The 19354-nt window shown below is 44.2% G+C and overlaps 2 protein-coding genes across 2 annotated transcripts in view; one reads left to right on the top strand and one right to left on the bottom strand.

The window, feature by feature from the left end:
* The window catches only part of LOC124478854 (epidermal growth factor receptor substrate 15-like 1), a 9026-nt gene extending 8861 nt beyond the window's left edge, over positions 1-165 (top strand). The window contains exon 18 of the mRNA XM_047037320.1: positions 154-165. Coding sequence (XP_046893276.1) covers positions 154-165 — 12 coding nt within the window. The remainder of the gene's footprint in view (positions 1-153) is intronic.
* A 5770-nt stretch (positions 166-5935) lies between these two features.
* The window catches only part of LOC124478662 (gamma-aminobutyric acid receptor subunit gamma-3-like), a 55234-nt gene continuing 41815 nt past the window's right edge, over positions 5936-19354 (bottom strand). The window contains exons 6-9 of the mRNA XM_047037015.1: positions 12162-12299; positions 11159-11311; positions 8350-8564; positions 5936-7114 (exon numbers count right to left, since the gene is read on the bottom strand). Coding sequence (XP_046892971.1) covers positions 6836-7114; positions 8350-8564; positions 11159-11311; positions 12162-12299 — 785 coding nt within the window. The 3' untranslated portion in view covers positions 5936-6835. The remainder of the gene's footprint in view (positions 7115-8349; positions 8565-11158; positions 11312-12161; positions 12300-19354) is intronic.

Raw genomic sequence — 19354 nt, 5'->3', positions numbered from 1 at the left:
GGCAAGGGAGGCTTTAGTCCTGACTGTAAATCTTCTTCGCGTTGTCTCATCCCGCTTGGTCCTTAACCAGTTCTGATGCTTTTAAAGCCTGTTGAAAGAATTGGTTCATGTTTAAGAGCTTTTATAGTCGTAACACGTTCTTCGCTGTCACAGGCCCACTGCTGACAGTGTGGCGAAGCTTTCTGTCACTGAGGACGATGAAGTGGAGCAGTTCAAAATCCACGCCACCCTTTTGAAGAACTTTCTTAGCCTAAGAAAAAATCTCAGGGTATTGTTCACAGTTAATGCTGACAGTGCTACCTGGATGTCTCAACTGATGAATCTTGACAGTTCATGGATGGAGAAATCTGCAGAGCAGCGGTGCTTCTGCGTGTCTCTGCAGACATCTGATATAGATCCTGAACGAAACTACAAAACGGCTCAGAGAAAGTGCAGATGCAAGGCAGACCATATTGCAGGGAACTAGACATTTATGTCGAATTACTTAAATGTGTCATCTATAAATATTATTTCACCTGCAGAAATGATTTTCAAATTTTCATTTCAGTGTTCATTTCATAGAAAATTAGGACTATCCCGATGTTAGGGTAACGTTCTGTAATGTAATATATACTGTAAACGTTTCAACAATACTTTGTCTGTATTGCACTGTCCATTTTGGAATGAAAGCTTTGTTTGTGTCCATTCACTATGGTGTCATCACACAACTATCTTCCTGAAGGACAGAGTGCACTTGTGGAAAACAGGAAACCACTGGCAGGACTAAATAGATCTCAAAGCTCTCAAGAAAACAGAAAATAACCTGGAGATGGCAATTTTTTTGATCGTACATAAGAGTAGACTACAGTTCCTTTCATCTTGGCTCTGAAATGAAGGAAAAAAATAGGTAACAAGGTGGGGACATTTGTGAAGCGAGTACAATATTCAGGAACAATAGACGAACAGCGAAAACTAGTCTGTCTCCAGATATCTCTGAAGGTTGTCCATTTCCACCATGGCTTTCATGATTTTTCTATTAGTTTGTTTTTCATGCTTTTTCTATTAGTTTGTTTTTCATCTCCTACCACACATGCTATTGAAACCTTGAAACTTTGTTTACATTCAAAGAACATGGGTTTTATTAAGATGAAACCCCTTAAATGACAATCTTTATAACACACATCTAATTTCTTCTGGCAGCACAGCCCTCTCTGCTCAGCCTCTGTTAAAGGGACAGATCACCCCAAAATCCAAAATACATGTTTTCTTCTTACCTGCATGTCTACGGTAGGCAATTGTTTTTGTGAAAACAAGAAAGAAAAGAAGCTTTGAAACTAGTTATTCTGATCTATCCCACAGAGGAGGACTCATTTGGATCTAGTTCAACACATTTCTTGAAACTTTCAGCTGTGCTGATATCATATTTTACAACACAAAGGCCATCAATGTCCGTTGTGCTTTGGTCATGGGCTTTCGTACACGCATGAATCTTTCATTTTAAGTACCCATGCGTAAATAATGAATGTATATTTGTTTTGAGATTTTAGTTTCTGGCTGGATGTTTTGGCTTGTGCCAGTGAGGATAAAGGGCTTGAGTTCAGTAAGTCACTTTACAAAAGCTGTCTTGTTGAGGATCTGTTCCCTTTCCTGAAGATTTTAGAAAACACTTTCACTAATGACCCCCAGGGCTCAGGGCTCACCGCAGCGGCCTGGGTTTGACCCCAGCCCACTCCCTTCGCTGCCTGTCATACTCGCTCTCCTCCACATTTATTGTGTCTCTCTATCTATACAATCCCTATAAAAACAAGGAAGGCCCCAAAATAAGTTCAATTTAAGTCTGTGCAATCATTTTGGCGGCTGTGGCCCACAACCTTGTGACACACTTGTAGGACTTTTCAAGTTGTACTTTGAAAGTACTGCATGTCATAGAGGTGGAGAGAAAAGTGGGTCATATGAATAATCGAGCTGCACAACACTCATCACGTTCGGCTACACTTCATCATGTGCTCGGTGAACATAGTTGCCATAGTAACCGTTCCAACAAAGTTGTGGCAAACATGCATGCAGGAGAAACAAGACTGACAACGCGGATCAATGAGAGAGAGAGAGAGGAAAGAGATACAGAGAGGGAGGGGAGGGAGAGAGAGAGAGAGAGAGACAGAGAGAGAGAGAGAGAGAGAGAGAGAGAGAGAGAGAGAGAGAGAGAGAAAGAATATGACAGTGAGAATAGGAGAGAGAGCAAGAGAGAGAAAAAAGGAGAAAAAAGAGAGAGGGGAAAGAGAGACAGTGAAACAGGTGTCGATGACAAGTCATTCAGACTCAATAAATCTGTGGTTAGTTAGGAGTGAGAAGACAAGCCGCAGAACGAACCCCATGACATGAACAGCTTCTAGTACACAGAGAGAGAGAGACATCAGTACAGAGAGACAGCACACCATGTTTCGGAGAGACCGTAATTTCCAATCCTTTTTATTTGGACAGAGTTTATTGGATTTTCAACATTTTCCCATTAAATTTGAGATCAAGGATCGTTTCTTTTGGTCTTTATTGCGGGCATTCATCTGTGCGTGTTTCCTTGCAGGATTTGACACACCAGTCTGATTTAATTCTCATGTTATCATTAAAGTACCAAGGTCCTTCCAGCTCGTACTGTAGCATGAACTGACCAGCTAATAGTATTCATGTTGTGTAGACTGTGCTTCTCATTGCCCAAAAAGGGAACCATCTTCTGAGAGGTTGCCAGTGGGGAGGGTGTCAGTATATAATAAATAGAATGCAATTAAACACTTTACATAATAAAACCATTTAATCCTACTTATGAAAAACCTTGCATTGTCTTGCGGTTTAGAATACAGCTAAGATCTGTTGGTGAACAAATGTTGGGATTGAGCTGAGACATTTATGAAGCGCAAGACATAATGGCATATTTTAAAGAAAAAAAAAACTTTATTTAACATTTGCTATAATACTGCTGCCATGTACATTTGAGATATAAAAGGAACCACAGGTATGAAAATAGCATGGGGGTTAAAATCGTATTGTGGACATCAGGGTTCAAGGAGCAGTACTGGCCAAGCAGGGAGAGCACTGTCGAGGAGAACTAACTCAACACTTGCACTTACAAACCACTTAAAGGCATGTTACACACAATTCTCAAATATGAAAACACAGATCAGGTAAACGTGATTTACTGCACCGCTGTCAAAATCGAAAAGGGTAAAGCAAGTCAAATCCATTTGGACACGTGTATTGTCACTTTGCATGAGGGCAGGTTTGTCACAGTTTGGGACAAAATGTAACTCCTGTGCTCTCAGAGAGAATTTGGATGTGAATGCAAATCTATGAGTTTGATATTCCCATAGCTGGTGTATGGAAAATGCTATCAAACGTAAGCAGTCTTTGCCATTAAGAAAGTCTGCAATTTATGTGCAATGGAGGATGTTGAACAGCTGACACAAACTATCAGAAGGGCAAAACAAATCTTACCATTTACACTCAGAGTTTTCAAGCACTTTCAAAAATGACAGATTGCAGCGTTCACTGCACTGAGTACATCAAACTGAAGCCACAGTATTTTTTTTCAACTGTTAGTGAATTCCATGAAACAAACATATTGAAATTGTCTTTGGCTTATGTCCCACAGTATTACCAAGGCTAAGTCATGATCACTGCAGTATTTGCTTTGAATTTCCTTAATTTGAGGTTATTTTCATGACAGAAATCATACTATTAATTTCAAGTAAGTCTTAAAAGTGACCTAATTTATCTGATACCAACTTAAGCTAAACCTTAAGCACAAAACAAATCTGAAAAGCGAACTAAGCAAATCAAACTCCTCTCATAAAAGAACATGAGGGAAATAACTGATTAAACAATATCTCCTATTAATATACTGTGTAATATACAGTATTCCAGTCCCTCTTCTGTGACTCCTGGTCTCTACTGACCACCCCTGCTGTTCTCCCTTTAGAAAACATAATTATTCTCCAGATGTACGGCTTTCTACAGTGTCATTTTTTGCAAGGTCACACGTTTCTCAGTTCACCAGAAACCAATTATAATACCTGTTTTTGGCAGCAATTGTTGCTCTCATATGTATTATCTAACATTTCCCTCTCCCAAAGAAACACAAATCCAGATACATAACATTGTATGATACATAATTTGTATGAAAATTGCATTTCAACCTCTATGGAAATCATCCAGTATGCATGTAACATGAAGAATAGCGTGTTCTAAACAGCAAACTGCTTTAATGATGCTTCAAGATTACTATATTCTTCCACAGGGAAACAAGAGTAGTATTTTTGGACTACTTCTCACAGTACACATCTTATAGCTTATAGGTCTGTTATCCTCACTTATTTTCTGAGTTTCTTGGAGGAGAAACCTGGACAAAGACTCTAAGTTGGAGAATCGAGAGAACCACCAAATGAATACCATTTTATATACTGCTTAAATCTTACAATGGGCACAACATTAAAGTGTGTCAACTCCAATTCACAAAAAATCTTTGAATATCAACTCAATCAACCAGTTAGGTCGCTTTCATGTAACATCTAAAATGAGCTAAAAACATGAAAGAGACAGAGTAAAAATCGAAATCCTTAAAAATAAACCCTAACCCATCCATTATCCCCGTACATAACATACTATGTCTACACTACTGTATGTCAAAGGCATCAATAAATACATGGTTATTTGAGGAAAAAATGACAAGTGCCAGAGTGGAAAGTCAGCTTCTACAACGGTGGGTTGGTAAAAAGAAGCTCTTTAAGTAACACTGTATCAAACACAATGCAAACTAATTACAGTCATTTTAGATTACTCTTGGTGTGGCCAGGACACAGGCACCAGAGTCAGTGTGACAGTGTTAAAACCCAAATAACACAATGAGAGAACAAACCAAGTTGTTTGAGATATTTGGCACATAGCAAATACATAAAAAGAAAAGACAATTATCTAATTTTGAATTATAATCATATCATTATTATGAATAATAATTATTTTAATAATAATAATAATAATGATAATAATAGTTAATATATAAAAGGTTTTCCACAAACGGACTCTCCACAGCCAAGGTGAAGCCTGGTGTTTGCCTCAGGCTGAGCGGGGTGATGATGGTGGGGTAGAGAGACGCCCACCCTACAGTAAGGCAATTCAATGGTCGCCGATTCAAATCTAAACACAGGAAACCAAAGGAAACAAACGGACATAAATCCGTGGAGAAAGCCAATCGTAGAGAACACTGCTGGCTTACTGTAGCTTGAATAAAATATATATATTTTTGTAAAATAACAAGGATTTTTTCACTTGTAGAACTTGTGGGTGTCTTCTTGTTCCCTGCTTGTGCTTCTGGTGAATTATGTCCCTACTTTCAGACAGGAAGTGATTATTCACTAATCACACTGTAAGTACTGCAGTAGATACTTGCAAACTATTGCTGTGGAAACAGCTACAGCAGAGAATAGCGGACAACTGTCAGTTATGTGAGAAATAATAAAACAGATGTCAACATAAGAATACAAAAGCCCCAGTTATTTTGGACAGTATCTCAAGTTGCATGGGAAAACATTTAAATAAAATGGTATTCCTGAATTCTTATTTGAATTTGATCATGAGGTCAGCGTTTATGAGCTGAAATCCTGTGGCTGGACAACGGTTTTGTGTGTTTGTCTTTTTTTTCTGGTGACAAACAACGTCTGGCAGCTTGAGCCAGAGATGAGAAGAGGCCGTCCACTATAATCATCCCCCATTAATGAGAGACATCAATCTGAGCTACCTCTCTCCAGCCCAGACGTCAAGCACGGAGGCTAGGCTGCCGTTGCCGTGCAACACCTGTGTAGGATGTTGTGTATTTGGTGACTACAGTACTCAGCTGAGTAGCATTGTGTGTGTTGGGGCCTACAGTACTCAGGTGAGTAGCATTGTGTGTGTTGGGGCCTACAGTACTCAGGTGAGTAGCATTGTGTGTGTTGGGGCCTACAGTACTCAGACCTAAATCCACACAGTTAAAGAACTGGCCTGTGTGTGAATCCAGTAAGAAAACCTATCAAGATATAATTGAGATCATCAAGAAAAACTAGTGAACCTTCTGGGAAGGGTGTTTAGCATGGACACGTGAACATTCTAATGTGTCTACTTGCGGCGTAAATCTGATTTCAATATTTCAATATTGCTAATGATATTCATTAAGCGGTGAAGGGGCCATTTCTAAAGTAGTAACTAGTGTTCAAAAACATGTCTGAAAAAGAGGGGTTATCACTAAGAGTGGAGAGCTACAGTACCATGCACTGACAGGAACTAAAGGATGCTTTGTGTACTTATTAAGAAGAAAAAACAGCTAATAGAGACCGTGAGGAAACCGAGAGCACAACAGCGGCGTCCGCGAGTCACATTCTCCTATTAGTCTACTGTAACAGATGGCTACCCCTTCATATGAAGGCACTGTGGATGGTTGGTCTGGAGGTAACTCCCAGCTGCCTGACTGATGGCCGCGCGACACCATTCTGTACCTTCCTCTGCTCCGCTTCCTAGTTCAGGGTCGTAGTTCCGTTGTAGTTTTAGTTCAGGTAGCGAAACACAATGTGTCCCAACCGACAAAACGATTCGACCCTTGTCCTCCCCAAGATGGGGGTGTGTCTGTGAAGAGAGTGTCTGGGCTTGTTCTCTTTCGACTTCTCACCGCTCAAGACTCATCCGTTCGTCTAGAGAGCAGCTCCTCTCCTGACCGTGTCTGGGGCGGTATCCAGTTCTTCCGCCTTGAAGAAGTCTTTCACACACACTCACACACACACACTCACTCTCCCTCTCGGCCACGCGCAGCACCTCTCTCTCTCTCTCCAGCAGGGTGCTAAAGGTAGAGGTAGCCTACCCAGTAGACCACGTTGAACAACAGGAAAGAGGTGGGGAAGAACACCCGGGAGTAGGCGTCCAGCTCCTGGATGTCTATGTGGACTCGTCCTTTCCGCCACGCGCCCCCCTTGCACTCCTCGTAGCAGCAGAAGAAGCTCTGGCAGTCCTTGCCGTCCAGACACTCGTACACGCACGCGTCCTCAAACTCCTGCCAGTACAGGGAGTTGTTGAGAGCTATGACGGTGGGAGGAGGTCCCACATCCAGGACGGAGTAGTTCTGTAAGATCAGAGGAGGAGAGAGGGGGAGGCGGGGTGGAGGGAGAGATGGAAGAGGGAGAAAGAGGAGGTGGGGGTGGAGGGGAGGGGAGAGAAAGGAGGGCGGGAGGGGTGAGAAGGGAGGGAGAGAGAGAGAGAGAGAGAGTGAGAGAGAGAGAGAGAGAGAGAGAGAGAGAGAGAGAGAGAGAGAGAGAGAGGAAACAGACAGGAGGAAAAGAAAGAGAGAGTGAGGGGGTGGGGCAGAAAGAAAGATACTTGGTCAGAGAACTGACTCTGAGGGAGTTCCAAGTAAATCAGAGATGAGATGGGATTCCGGAGGAATTGCACTGTCATGCGTTTAATCTGTGCAGTAGGCAAAACGGAACTGCATCAGGAGAAGACCTGTCACTCAGAAAGGAGAGAGCTGCTTTCGTCCACGGTCTCCCCCCATGTCTGGCGTGATTCACAGCCCTGGGAGGGGTTGGTCTACTATACTGTTTGTGCTCATCAGTTTAAAACAAGCCAGCACCGCCAAGATATTCTCACAACATACAGTGCTACGCCAGTCCTATCCAATTACATCACCTCACAGTAACAGTAGATCCAATTAAATTGGTTGAAATAAAGCTTTGTTTGTTTTTTTTAGTTGAGCCTGTTTGGAGATCTGCAGTAGCTTGAGCTGCAAGAAGCAACCTATAAATCCAAATTAATTCAAACATGAATTGATTAAATATGATGGATGTAAAACCATGCAGCTCCTGTTGATACATTGAATGGATTTACAAGAAGCTCCAAGTCAATGCAATTACAAATGAATATCATAACGTCTAAAAATTACAAACAACTTCCGCTTGACCACACTTATTTCTACAGCTCTGGATTCTGGCTTACTAATGTGTTTTCATGGTAGCTTTAACATTTATAATAACATCCAAACTAACACACAATAGAGGGCGGTGCACTGTCCAGGGTTAGCTGCAGTGGTTTGAATGGGACCACAGCGCTAGAACCAATGGCTCCGGTCGTGACCTCGCTACAGGATGAAGCACGTCCAGGCACTCGCCAGCCTGAAGCCAGCCAATCACCTTGTGCGACACGGAAGAATCACCACTCTCTATTTGGGATTGCGACGAAGAAACTGAATGGTTTCCTGCTTATCCAGTACTGTGCTTTGCATGTTAAAAAGGCGCTTCTGAGCTGTGGGCCTATGACACGCGTTGATACAGGCCTCCCGGGGGCGGAGTCGGCGTCACTTACCGATCGTTTGGGCTTGCCGTAGGCGGGCTTGCCGTAGGCGGGCTTACGGGCGCTGTAGGAGTAGTAGTTGAGCGTGGCGTACTCCATGAGCGCGGCGAAGACAAACAGGAAGCAGACGGTGACAAACAGGTCCATGGCGGTGACGTAGGAGACGCGGGGGAGGGAGGTGCGTGCCACCGTGCTGAGGGTGGTCATGGTCAACACCGTGGTGATGCCTGGAGCGGGGAGACACACACACACACAAGCAGACGCACGCAGACACAGAAACACACGCGCACACGCAGACAGACATACACACACACACACACACAGAGACATACACACACACAAACAGACATATACACACACAAGCATACACAGAGACACAAGCACACACAAGGACACATAAACACACACAGACACACACACAAACACACCCATCCCAGGTGTTGAGCAGTTATGCTGTTCTATATTCTGCAGTTTTCTTCGAGTCACGATTATTTTGGCAGGGTTGAAAACCCAACAAATTCAATATGAACTAGGATATGTTAATACTGTTTCAACGAACAGGGTTACTTTGCTCTGTCAGAGAGAATACTTTGTTTCTACTCTTGCCCTGACAACAAGATTAAGGATGACTTGTCTGCCATGATTTATAACACCTTGACTTAGAAGTGTTTGATATGTATTATGCCTGGTGCACATAAGAAAAAACTGCAAATGTAAAAAACTCCCCCCGCACAAGTATGCACGTGTGCACACACTTTCACCCTCCCTCTCCTTCTCCCTTCTTTCTCTCCTTCTCCCTTCTTTCTCTCTTTCAGTCTCTCTCTCTCTCTCTCTCTCTCTCTCTCTCTCTCTCTTGTCTCTCTCTCTCTCTCTCTCTCTCTCTGTCTTCCTAACATCATAAGGATGACTGTGCCACTGTTTTCCAAGGTTTCTATGGAAACAAGCGGGCCACATCTATTTCAGGCTGGCATCTTAAAACTCCTCCCAGCCTCTTCTGGCCGCTGTCCCCCCCAGTTTATTTTGGCCTTTGCCCCCCTTAGCCTCATCTGGCCTCTAACCCCCCCGCCCTACCAACTTATCTGACCTCTGCAGCCCCCCCACCCCCTTACCTCCACAATCTTTTCTCGCCTTTACCCTTCAGACTCTACAACTAGACTGCTACAGGACAAGCACAGATGTGCTAACCTGTAGGTACTCGGCGTCTGACAGATATCTATTAATGACATCCACACGGGTAGAGCATTCTGGAACACCCCTGACTGACATCTGAAAGGGTATTACAGCCTAGGGCCCGGTGGAGGGATGCCCTATTGAGCCAGTCAAGATGTCGCTATTACAGTAGTTATTAATACAGACCAGAGTGTCAAAGCTATCAAGATTCAATATAGACGGTGCTGACAGGCTGAGGACTGTACAGAACATCCATACATCCTTCTGGAAGGTACAGTCTGGCCTGTCAGTATACAAGAGCCACAACACAGTAAGCTGTCAGGGTCTGATCTGAAAGGGCTCTATGTAGTGAGAGACTTGGATTCTTCAGGGTGCCCTTCCTGTGCAAACTGCTATTTCCTGTCTGCCTTTGAGGCATTTCTTCTCTCCTCTCCCTCCTTCTCCTTTCTTCTTCTTCTTTCTTCCTGGACTTCATCGATCACCCTGGTTGCCAGCAAAAGGCAAATCTCTTTCTTTCTTTTGTTTTCTTTCCTCCCTTCACTTTTAGATGCTCAAGTTGTAAAGACGTCTTTTGTCGGACAGATTAATTGCATTCAGGCGTCCCTTCCCCTCCCCTAACTGTCCTCTCTCTCTCTCTCTCCAGCACTAAATACATTTCAACCCCGAGAAGGACTGCCTGCCCAGGTCCTATTATCGCCCCAACAAACAATCCTTTTCAGTCAAAAAATCGAAATGAATGAAGTGGTTTTGTGTGTTGCTCTGTACAACATCACGGGTTTGAACATCGGTGGAGACAGACATTTTTGATCACCCTATATGTATACATTGCCCGTGCTCGTAGGCTAATTACTGGAGACAGCGTTTTGATTGTCTCTTGACTTTGGAAGGCCCAACTGTCTGCTCCTAAATATACACTTGTGCTTTCAAATATCTGTTTTCTCTTTTATCTGTGTACTTTGTTGTATGTATCTGTCTAACAATTCCCATACAGTCTGCACAACCCTTAGAAAGTGAAACAGAAATGTAAAAAAAAGTAGACAAACTGTATTCACACTGTGAAGGCCTTACTAAAGAAGAAAACACACTAAAAGCACAGACAAGTAAATCAAGATAAAGGAAATGAAAATACATTTTCTGAAAGCCAATTACCTTTCGCAAAATGTTCCACAGGACTGCACATGAACAAATGGAGAGCGTGTAATTAAAAAGAAAAAAAAAACCATAATGAAATAAGTGAGGTAAAAGGGAGTGGATCACATCAAATAATACGTGCACACATCCTCCAAAGACACACGATAAAAATAAAAAAAGTCACACCAATGAGGTACAAAAGACAATTAAAATGGTGATTCATGATTTAAGGATCATAAGCAAATGAGAACAGAGGAGGATTTAAAAATGAATGATAGTGAGAGACACAGAGAGACGGCCCACACTCCTCACAGCCCTGCTTCAACACAAGCACTGAACTGAATCATTGACATTTGTAAACCCCTCTACGGCGTGACAGCCTTCTGCAGGACTCGTAATATCTATCATCAAGTACGACAATCACTCAGAGCCCAGCCTGTTAGTGAGTCTAAGTGTCTGTTATCCCTTTAGAAATGGTCTGGTGGCACAATGACCCGGAGACTTCTATGCTGTGGCTTACCTAGCGCTGTCCTCGCTGGGGTAGCATCTTTCTTGATCCAGAAGGAGACCCAGGAGAGCACCACAGTCAGGATGCAGGGGATGTAAGTCTGGATGGTGAAGTAGCCCATACGTCTGCTCAGGTCAAAGTACACGGTCATCACCACGTAGTCACCTGGACACCCCCCGGCCCGGGAGATAAAAACAAACGTCGCTCAAGACTTTTTCGAGGGAGGAGGCGAGGAGGAAGGGTGCTACGCTGAACCCGCAGAAACGACTCCGACATGTCTTTCTGTTAAATGGTTGGGATTTGGAACGTTTCTTAACTGGAGGAACTTGCTGGAACTATTGCCGCGCACAAAACCACCTCTTCCTTTGATTGGCACAGCCATAATAACGTGGATACACAGACACAGTCAAGTGTTTCCATATTGTACATCTACGATGTATGATAAAAATACAATAGTACCTACCTCCATCAATAATAACTATTCCAACACCCCCACATACACACCATGAGGCTGTGTTCGATAACATCAAATCTTAACACCAGACTTCCTGTGTTATGACCGTCAGAGAGCATGGGTGGGTCTGGGCTTGTTCCTGCTGGCCTTCATAAATCATGTTTTTTCCGAAGCGGGATGTGATTATGAGGGTTCAGGGAGGCTGGTGAGTAAGGGGGAGGCCTGCTCTCTCAGTCACCAGCTGCTGTAGCTCTGTTGCTACCTGGCCACAGATCGTCAGTATGGAAACATCTAGGCTTTTCTGTATGGGTAACTGGCAAACAAACTCAACCACAGTCGCCATTCGGCGATAACTTCCATTGTTCCAACCTGTTTCAAACTTCTTTCAACCTCACAAGGAGAGACACTCTGGGCCCCTGGTTTGTGTGTGTGTGTATGTGTGTGTGTGTTTTCCCATAAATCACAGACGCCACAAACGGATCACCACAGAGGAACAATTCATCTTCATCAACAACCACCCATACCACCCCTCCGCCCCCACCAAGAATGACCATGACTTACCGGCAGTCGTCTTCAGGATGTCAGATGTGTTCCTCAGACCCATGAAGTCAAACTGATAGAGCCTCCAGGACTTCTGGTCGGCCGCCTCCACCGAGTTTTTCCTCCACTTGTAAATCATCTCGTCTCGTGGGTATCCATCTGTAATTACAGCGAGCGTGTGTGAGGGACCTCCCCCCGCCACGAGGCTCAGCCTGGTGATAGATGCCGGGGCCCCTCGCACATGACTAATGTCCCCCCCCCCCCAGTCTGTGTGTCTGCGAGGGGCCCCGGCTAATGGAAGGACGGTCTGAGATGAAGACAGAGGTTTCAGGGAAGCCAGGTAAATGAAATGTTCGCTTTTAATACGAGACGGAATCCATCTTGATGTGTGGGCTGACCTTCACACGTGTTTCGTACCGGGAAGCGATTCCACCACTACCGCTTCTCGGAACGTTACAAAACTACAGCCATTTTCCCTCTGAACATAAACATGTTAATTGGAGCAAAAATAAGCACAAAATGATAATCATGCCTAATAGCCATTTCATGTAATAGGCATTCAATTAGCAGAAAAACATTAACTGTGGAGGAAGATGCTCTCCTGACGGCTAATTGTTTTCAAACACGCCTGATGAACTGCATCCTATTACCGTTCTCTGCAGTCCTCTCCCCCTGCCATCGGTGAGATCGAACAGAAATAATAATTTGCCTTGAGCAACAACAAAAAACACTGGTAGATAAGAACGTAGGTGAATATCTAACGACACAAGCATGGCCATCCGGAACAGAAGACTACACGGTGTCTGTAGTCGAGTGTAGGAGCCAAACTGGCCCTACAGTTAAGGACACGTCTTCCAGACGTACGGCTTTGGTCGGCATCACAGGGAAACGACTTCCAAACGGACCCATTAACACCACCGTAGATGTTTATACTCACATCAAAGCCCTCAGAGCCACAGCCGATGCCACAATGTCGATAAAAAAACCTTGAACCATAACTTAACTACTGCTGTGACTGTTTTTAATGAGTAGTTCATCAACAATACCATCCGGACAAAGAAAGAGACCCTGGGAGAACTTTTCAGTTTGGCTGCGAGGAATCCCCAGATACTAGATGTTTACTCCAGGCCCCAGTAGAGAGTAATGAGAGCCAGCTGGCCTGGCCTTATAACAGACCCGTCCACAGTCTGCTTAATTGGGACCACGGAAGGATTAAGAGGAGGATGAGGAGGAGATAAACAAGGGAGGCCTGCAGTGCTTCTAGTCTCACTAACAGCGTGGATCAGAGGAGAGGATGCGTGAGAACTTCCTCTCTATGACTCGCCACTGGGTCTTGTCTACAGTAAGTACATTTCCCTTGATAATATTTCTCGAAATAATGTGACGTTTGCTTGAATTCAACCCTTCTGTTCCTCACTCAACCACTCAATTTTCCTTTTCAACGTTTTTGGAAAAGAAAGAGAAAGGTGCATTGGTCTTTTTCCAGAGCTGTATATCTGGACAATATGTCAGCCTTCTGGACACTGGCCATTCATTTGATACTATATTAAACACATCAAATACTAGAAACACAGTCCACAATCAAATCAAAAACAAGATTATCACACTGTTAGATGTAGGCTTCAATTTTGGTGGCATTGCTCTAATTATAGGGTCTGAGAGAAGGTGAACATTTGATCAATAAAGAAAAAGCTCCTTTTGTTAAGTGCACAAAGCAATGATTCCTTTGTAAAAAAAACTGTAAAAAAAACACATTTTTTACAACCTGGTAAGGTCACCTGTTGTTGACAGAACTGTTCCACTGTAACTGTTATTTAGGCCTATCTCAAAGATTACACAAAAAAACACAATCGATGCCATTGACTGGTCATAAAAATAGACTACCCCAGATGTAAAAAGAAACAAATGATTGCAAAAAAGATTGACTGTTCATGGTTGGCCTACATTTTCTTTATTTTTCTCCATAATCCATTAGTATTCCATCTCTCCATCTGCCATTACTGTCTTCCATCTCTGCTCTCTCCCATTTCTTCATTTCTAACTACATCTGCGCTGATTATCCTCCAAGCCTGAAGCATGATGGCTTAAAAGGTAAGCAAATTTGACTCGATCAGAAAAGTGGACATATCTCCATGGGAACCAGGCTATCGTGGGAGAGGGCAAGGGGTTCTGATGGATGGCTGCAGGATCGGGGGGTTTGGTTGACGCGGGGCGCTCGGTGGGAGTCTGAGAGCTCCCCTGGGTGATTAAAGCCCTCCCAGCCACACACACCAAACTCTCACACTGAACGCTCAGTCTCATTGCGGAACAATCACTTTGGAATTTCGATCATTTCTCAGCACAAGTTGGGAATTTTGATCATTTCTCAGCACAAGCGAGGCCGCTGTTACCCATTGGGAGAAGCTAATAGACAACAGCGGTGATCCTCCATTTGATGCCACCGTGCCTCCCAGACCGAAGCGGCAAGCGTGCCTGTGTGAGGAGGAATGCTCACCCTGACCTCCCTCCTGACAGATGAAGAACCGGGGAAAACAAGCATTGATCGGCATGAAGAAGTGCTAAATCGAGGTCAATCGAGGGTCAGGTTAGCTTTTGGTTGACACGAAGGGGATGTGGTAAGTGGCCAGTGGGAAACAGGTTAGCACCGAGGTCAGACTTTCAGACTCACGCCTTGCATCTCATTTTGTGCGTTTCAGAAACAAACTGTTTTGAAATGTAAATGCAAACAACAGGACTGGAACAAGGCGTCTCCTTTGTATGTTTCAGGACCATTAAAATGGTTTAAATAATGTCAATTCCAATTGGAAGTGTCTTCTGTGTGGCTCAACAACATGAAATTAAAGGTCTAGAGTAATCCTGAGTGACACAGCTGCACACACAGGGGGAAATCACTTCATGCACAGTTTCTGCAAACCAAAGTAGATTTTATGAGAAGTCGGCAATTTTCTGTTGCAGATTTGTACATTACAGAGGAATACTAAATCACCTTCTTCCGTCCATGTAATGAGGGCAGTATATTAAATAGAAGCTCAAATGAAGACAGTTGTGTCTTGGTTCCAGTATTCAGATGTTTGTGTTGCTTATTATTTGGGGTAACCGAAGTCTTGAATCCACACTGAGAACACCAGAGCAGAAGCAGAGAAACCATCTGTTATCTTTACACATGCACGGTCATTTTCAATCCTCCGCAGAAACAGAAGGAACACACTCCCTCCACCAAAGTTGGGAGCATTCTGCAGAAGACTTTTCAAAGGCAAAAATCTGGCTTATGTAGGCAATATGCAAATCACGTAGCACAAACAAATTATCTCTTGGACACAGGCCAAACCAAGCTGGCCAAACACTTAGTAGCCAGTAATAACACTGCAAAGCGGCAAGGCTAATTTGTATTAAACCTCATTCAAATACTTGTAATTAATTATATCTGACTAGTCTAATTGGTTAATTAAAAGTTCCTATTCCCATGGCCACGTTCACGGAATGGAACAAAGGGGCTGCTTTGGAGTGTAGAGAGGGGGATGTGAAGTCCTCCTGAGTCTATCCTCACACATGAAGAGACACAGCACAGACTGCATGAGATCAATGACTGGACCATTGAAATAATGAACACCCCTCTTTGTAATCACTCCAACAAAAAGTCTTCCCAAATCCCTCATGTAGTGTAGACGATGGACCATGCAAGTCTTCCCTGGCTACCTGTTGCTCCATTTATTGCGGAGATGCCGGAGAAGACAAAATAAGACATTGCACTTCGTATTTCTTCGTTTTAGGAGCTTTTCATTGGGCTGATCAGTAATTTTGCAGAGAATAATATCCCAGAATGCATTCTGGCACTTAAATGACACCTTTTTTTCTTTTTCTTTTTTGCAGCGGCAGCAACACAATGGGCGCCAAAGATTCATAATGAGTTCTGGGATAACGTCCAATCAAATTTAAATGAGCAATCACAGCAGTAGCCAACACCTGGGAACTATTTCACAGGGGCAGTCATGGAATGGCAAAGCTAATTTCTGAACTTTCTTACTTACAGCTAGGCAAAAATAGTCTGTGCGTTTCCGATGATAAAGCTGTGTGAAAAGACAGATCGGGGCACTGAAAGGAAAAACCGGCTCCCGTCTCTCATCGTAGAAGCGCAAGGAAATGAAAAACACATCAAATTGTTTTCCTTTTCTTTGAACATGAATGACTGTCAAACAATGTGATGAAACAACACACTTTCCTTCAGTCGCCGCAGAGAGAACATCGTTGTGGAACACAGGGACGGAATCTTGACAAACCCATGTTAGAACACAGGACGTGTTAGTCAGTCTGGAGGGAATGATGTCCCCCCTCTAACCTCCTATAAGTCATCAGTGGTTGGGTATAGCTTAGAGGTTAGAGCTCGTGCTTGCATGTCAAGGGGTCAAAGGTGCAAATCCTCTAGTTTTGAAAAATGTCGATTACTCAGACAAACAAATGACATAGCCTTTGAAAGGTGGAATGATGCACATGCCTGGGAAATACCAAGCGATAACATGACATGTTGAGTGACCTTACTGGCCTAATTCATCTCCTTGTCATGATGTATCCACATCCATAACGTATAAGCTGACAAAGTGACTTTCCTATACAAAGACAGGTCCCATGTGCTCCTTCTCACATGAAAGGGTGACTGTCTTTTACATCCATAAATCATTCTGTTTTGGAAAACGCCATCCAGCCGTAATAACAAGACAGTTGCCAGCTCAAACGACAACAGCATAACCTTTACTACAAAATGAAGTGCTTCATCATGTTTTTCAACCATAACTCACAGGTGAGAGCAAAACAACAACATCCTGAGCTAAAGAAAACAAATGGCCCTCTCAAAGACATAACATTTATGGGTAAATTACCCGCGAACTGAAAACTGGAGCAGATCGTTAGTGTGGAAAGGTGAAAACGAGTGCAGAATTTGGTGAAAACGAGTGCATAATTCAACGCCTCTTCTGACAGACCTGGGACAGGGAGCGAAAGGGCTTTTGATGGACATGTTAGTGTCCTTCCTGGTGAGAGAGCTCCGCTAAGTGGGGTCAGAACAGCCCTCTGAGGGGGTGTCAGGGAGGTGTCTGACTCACGGACCGGCGCGCCACTTCCCTCAGAAGAAAACTGTTTTGCCCCAATCAGGACATGCGGCGAGAGAGAGTCGTTGCCTGGCGCCGCCAGAGTATACAGCCTGCAGCGCTTACTCCTCTTTGAGATGGAAATGCTGCATTCATGTATGTTTGTGGTGACACCTTGGCCTCTATCTCCACTCTGAGGACAGGAAGGAGTGAGAAAACATAACGTACTGTATGTTTGACTATTTATGACGGTATTTTGTGTCTGTCTGTGTGGTGTGAGTGCGAGTTAGAGAGAGAGGGTCAGAGAGTTTGTCTGTGGGAGAGAGACAGTGTGTGTAAGTGTGTGAGAGAGAGAGAATGAAAGTGTATTGTGGGTTTCAAGCGTGGCTTTCAACCAGTGCCTTGTAGGAAGCGTTTTAAGCATCAGGGAGTGGAGCAGGCGTCTGACGAGAGCCTGAGCAGGATTTTACTGTCTCCCCCCCCCCCTCTCTCTCTCTCTCTCTCTTTCTCTCTCTCTCTCTCTCTCTCTCTCTCTCTCTCTCTCTCTCTCTCTCTCTCTCTCTCTCCATCAATCCCTCCCTTTATCCTTCCCCCCCTCTCTCTATTTCTCTGTCAATCCCTCATACTATCTTTCTCTATCTCTCCCTGTCTCACTCTCTCCCGCTCTCTATCTCTTCCTGACTCCCTCTCCCTGTATCCCTCCCTCTCTCTCCATATCCCTCCCTGTCTCACTGTCACTCTCCCTCTGTCCCTTCCTCCTCTCTCTCCCCCTCCCTACCCCTCTCTCTCTCTGCAGGCAGGGAATGGGATAGGGTAGCCTCTGATTTAAACCAGCAGGTGTAGCTGATTTAGGGGGAGTGAGAGTGGGGAGGGGGGGTGAGGGTGGTGGTTGAGTGTGAGGGTGGGGGTTGAGAGTGAAGCATTGAGAGTGGGGGTTGAGAGTGAGGGGGTGAGGGTTGAGAGTGAAGGGGTGGGGGTTGAGAGTATGGGCATTTAGCTCCGTTTAGATAAAACACCAGCATGCAGAGCAGAGCCTCCAGGCAAGTCGAGGCTGTGAGAAAACACATTTGACTGTCCATTTGTTCATTCATGTCATAGCACAGTGCAGGGCTGGCCCGATGGCAGGTCTGAATATGCCTCACTACAACTGAAACTGTCTGGTGCCTGTGTGGGGAATTCTAATGTTTAAAGACCTAAAGACTGGACCTCTGGAAAGATGCCTACTCTAAATGCAGTACAATTAAGTCCTGCTTTGAGATCCAGGGGAGCTGCCAATTAGAAATCGATGGACAAACTACAGTATGAGTTACAGCATGTACTTTAGGCTTACACATATCGGAAGTGGACGTTCTCACAGTCAATGCCAAATCTTTATTCCAACAAGGGCATCCGTTCTCTGCCGGTAAGATCCATCTGATCAGATCTACTTTGAAAGCCGAGCAAGACAAGAGAAAATGCCCTTTCGCGCCTTCCTCAAACCGCCAGAGGAAGAGGTAGGAAGCTCGGTGAGGAAACAGATCCATGTGCAGCCGGAGAAGCTATCCATGCCCTCTCCTGAGGTCTTTTGTTTTCATCTGGTCACTCATTTGGATGTTGTGTTTCCATTGTTTACGCTGTCATTGGCTGCCTGGCTGAATCTATGCTGACAATGCCTGGGAAAGGATCCCCAGTTAAGCTTGTTTTAATGCTGCCCTCGCTACACCTGCTGGCCTAACCATGAAGCTGTGGAGCCTCATTAGAGGCCAGGAGGCTGTGGAGCCTCATTAGAGGCCAGGAGGCTGGGGAGGCTCATTAGGGGACTGGAGACCAGGGAGGGTTGATAGTGGCCAGGAGGCTGGGGAGCCTCATTAGAGGCCAGGAAGCTATGGTGCTCATGCTTGTTATATACTTGCCTATCGTGAAGCCTATAGGATAATGAATTGTGTGCCATAAAACGACCACTGTGCTGCAGGGGCCAGGAATTACACGTGAGTTCTTTGCAAACATGCAAAACAATGACTCCTGTGTATACTGTTCATGTTCAGACTTTTCTCAATAGTGGCTTAGAATATCATACTCTGATTTGTCACATGTTCTATATGCATACAAGTCCCATGTCCACCTCTCTTTTCAAATAGAAGTGAGGCTCCTGGG

Source organism: Hypomesus transpacificus, chromosome 16, assembly GCF_021917145.1.
Source record: "Hypomesus transpacificus isolate Combined female chromosome 16, fHypTra1, whole genome shotgun sequence".
Classification (NCBI taxonomy): Eukaryota; Metazoa; Chordata; class Actinopteri; order Osmeriformes; family Osmeridae; genus Hypomesus; species Hypomesus transpacificus.
The sequence above is the reverse complement of the archived record's forward strand: the minus strand, read 5'-3'. Positions and strand labels throughout refer to the sequence as shown.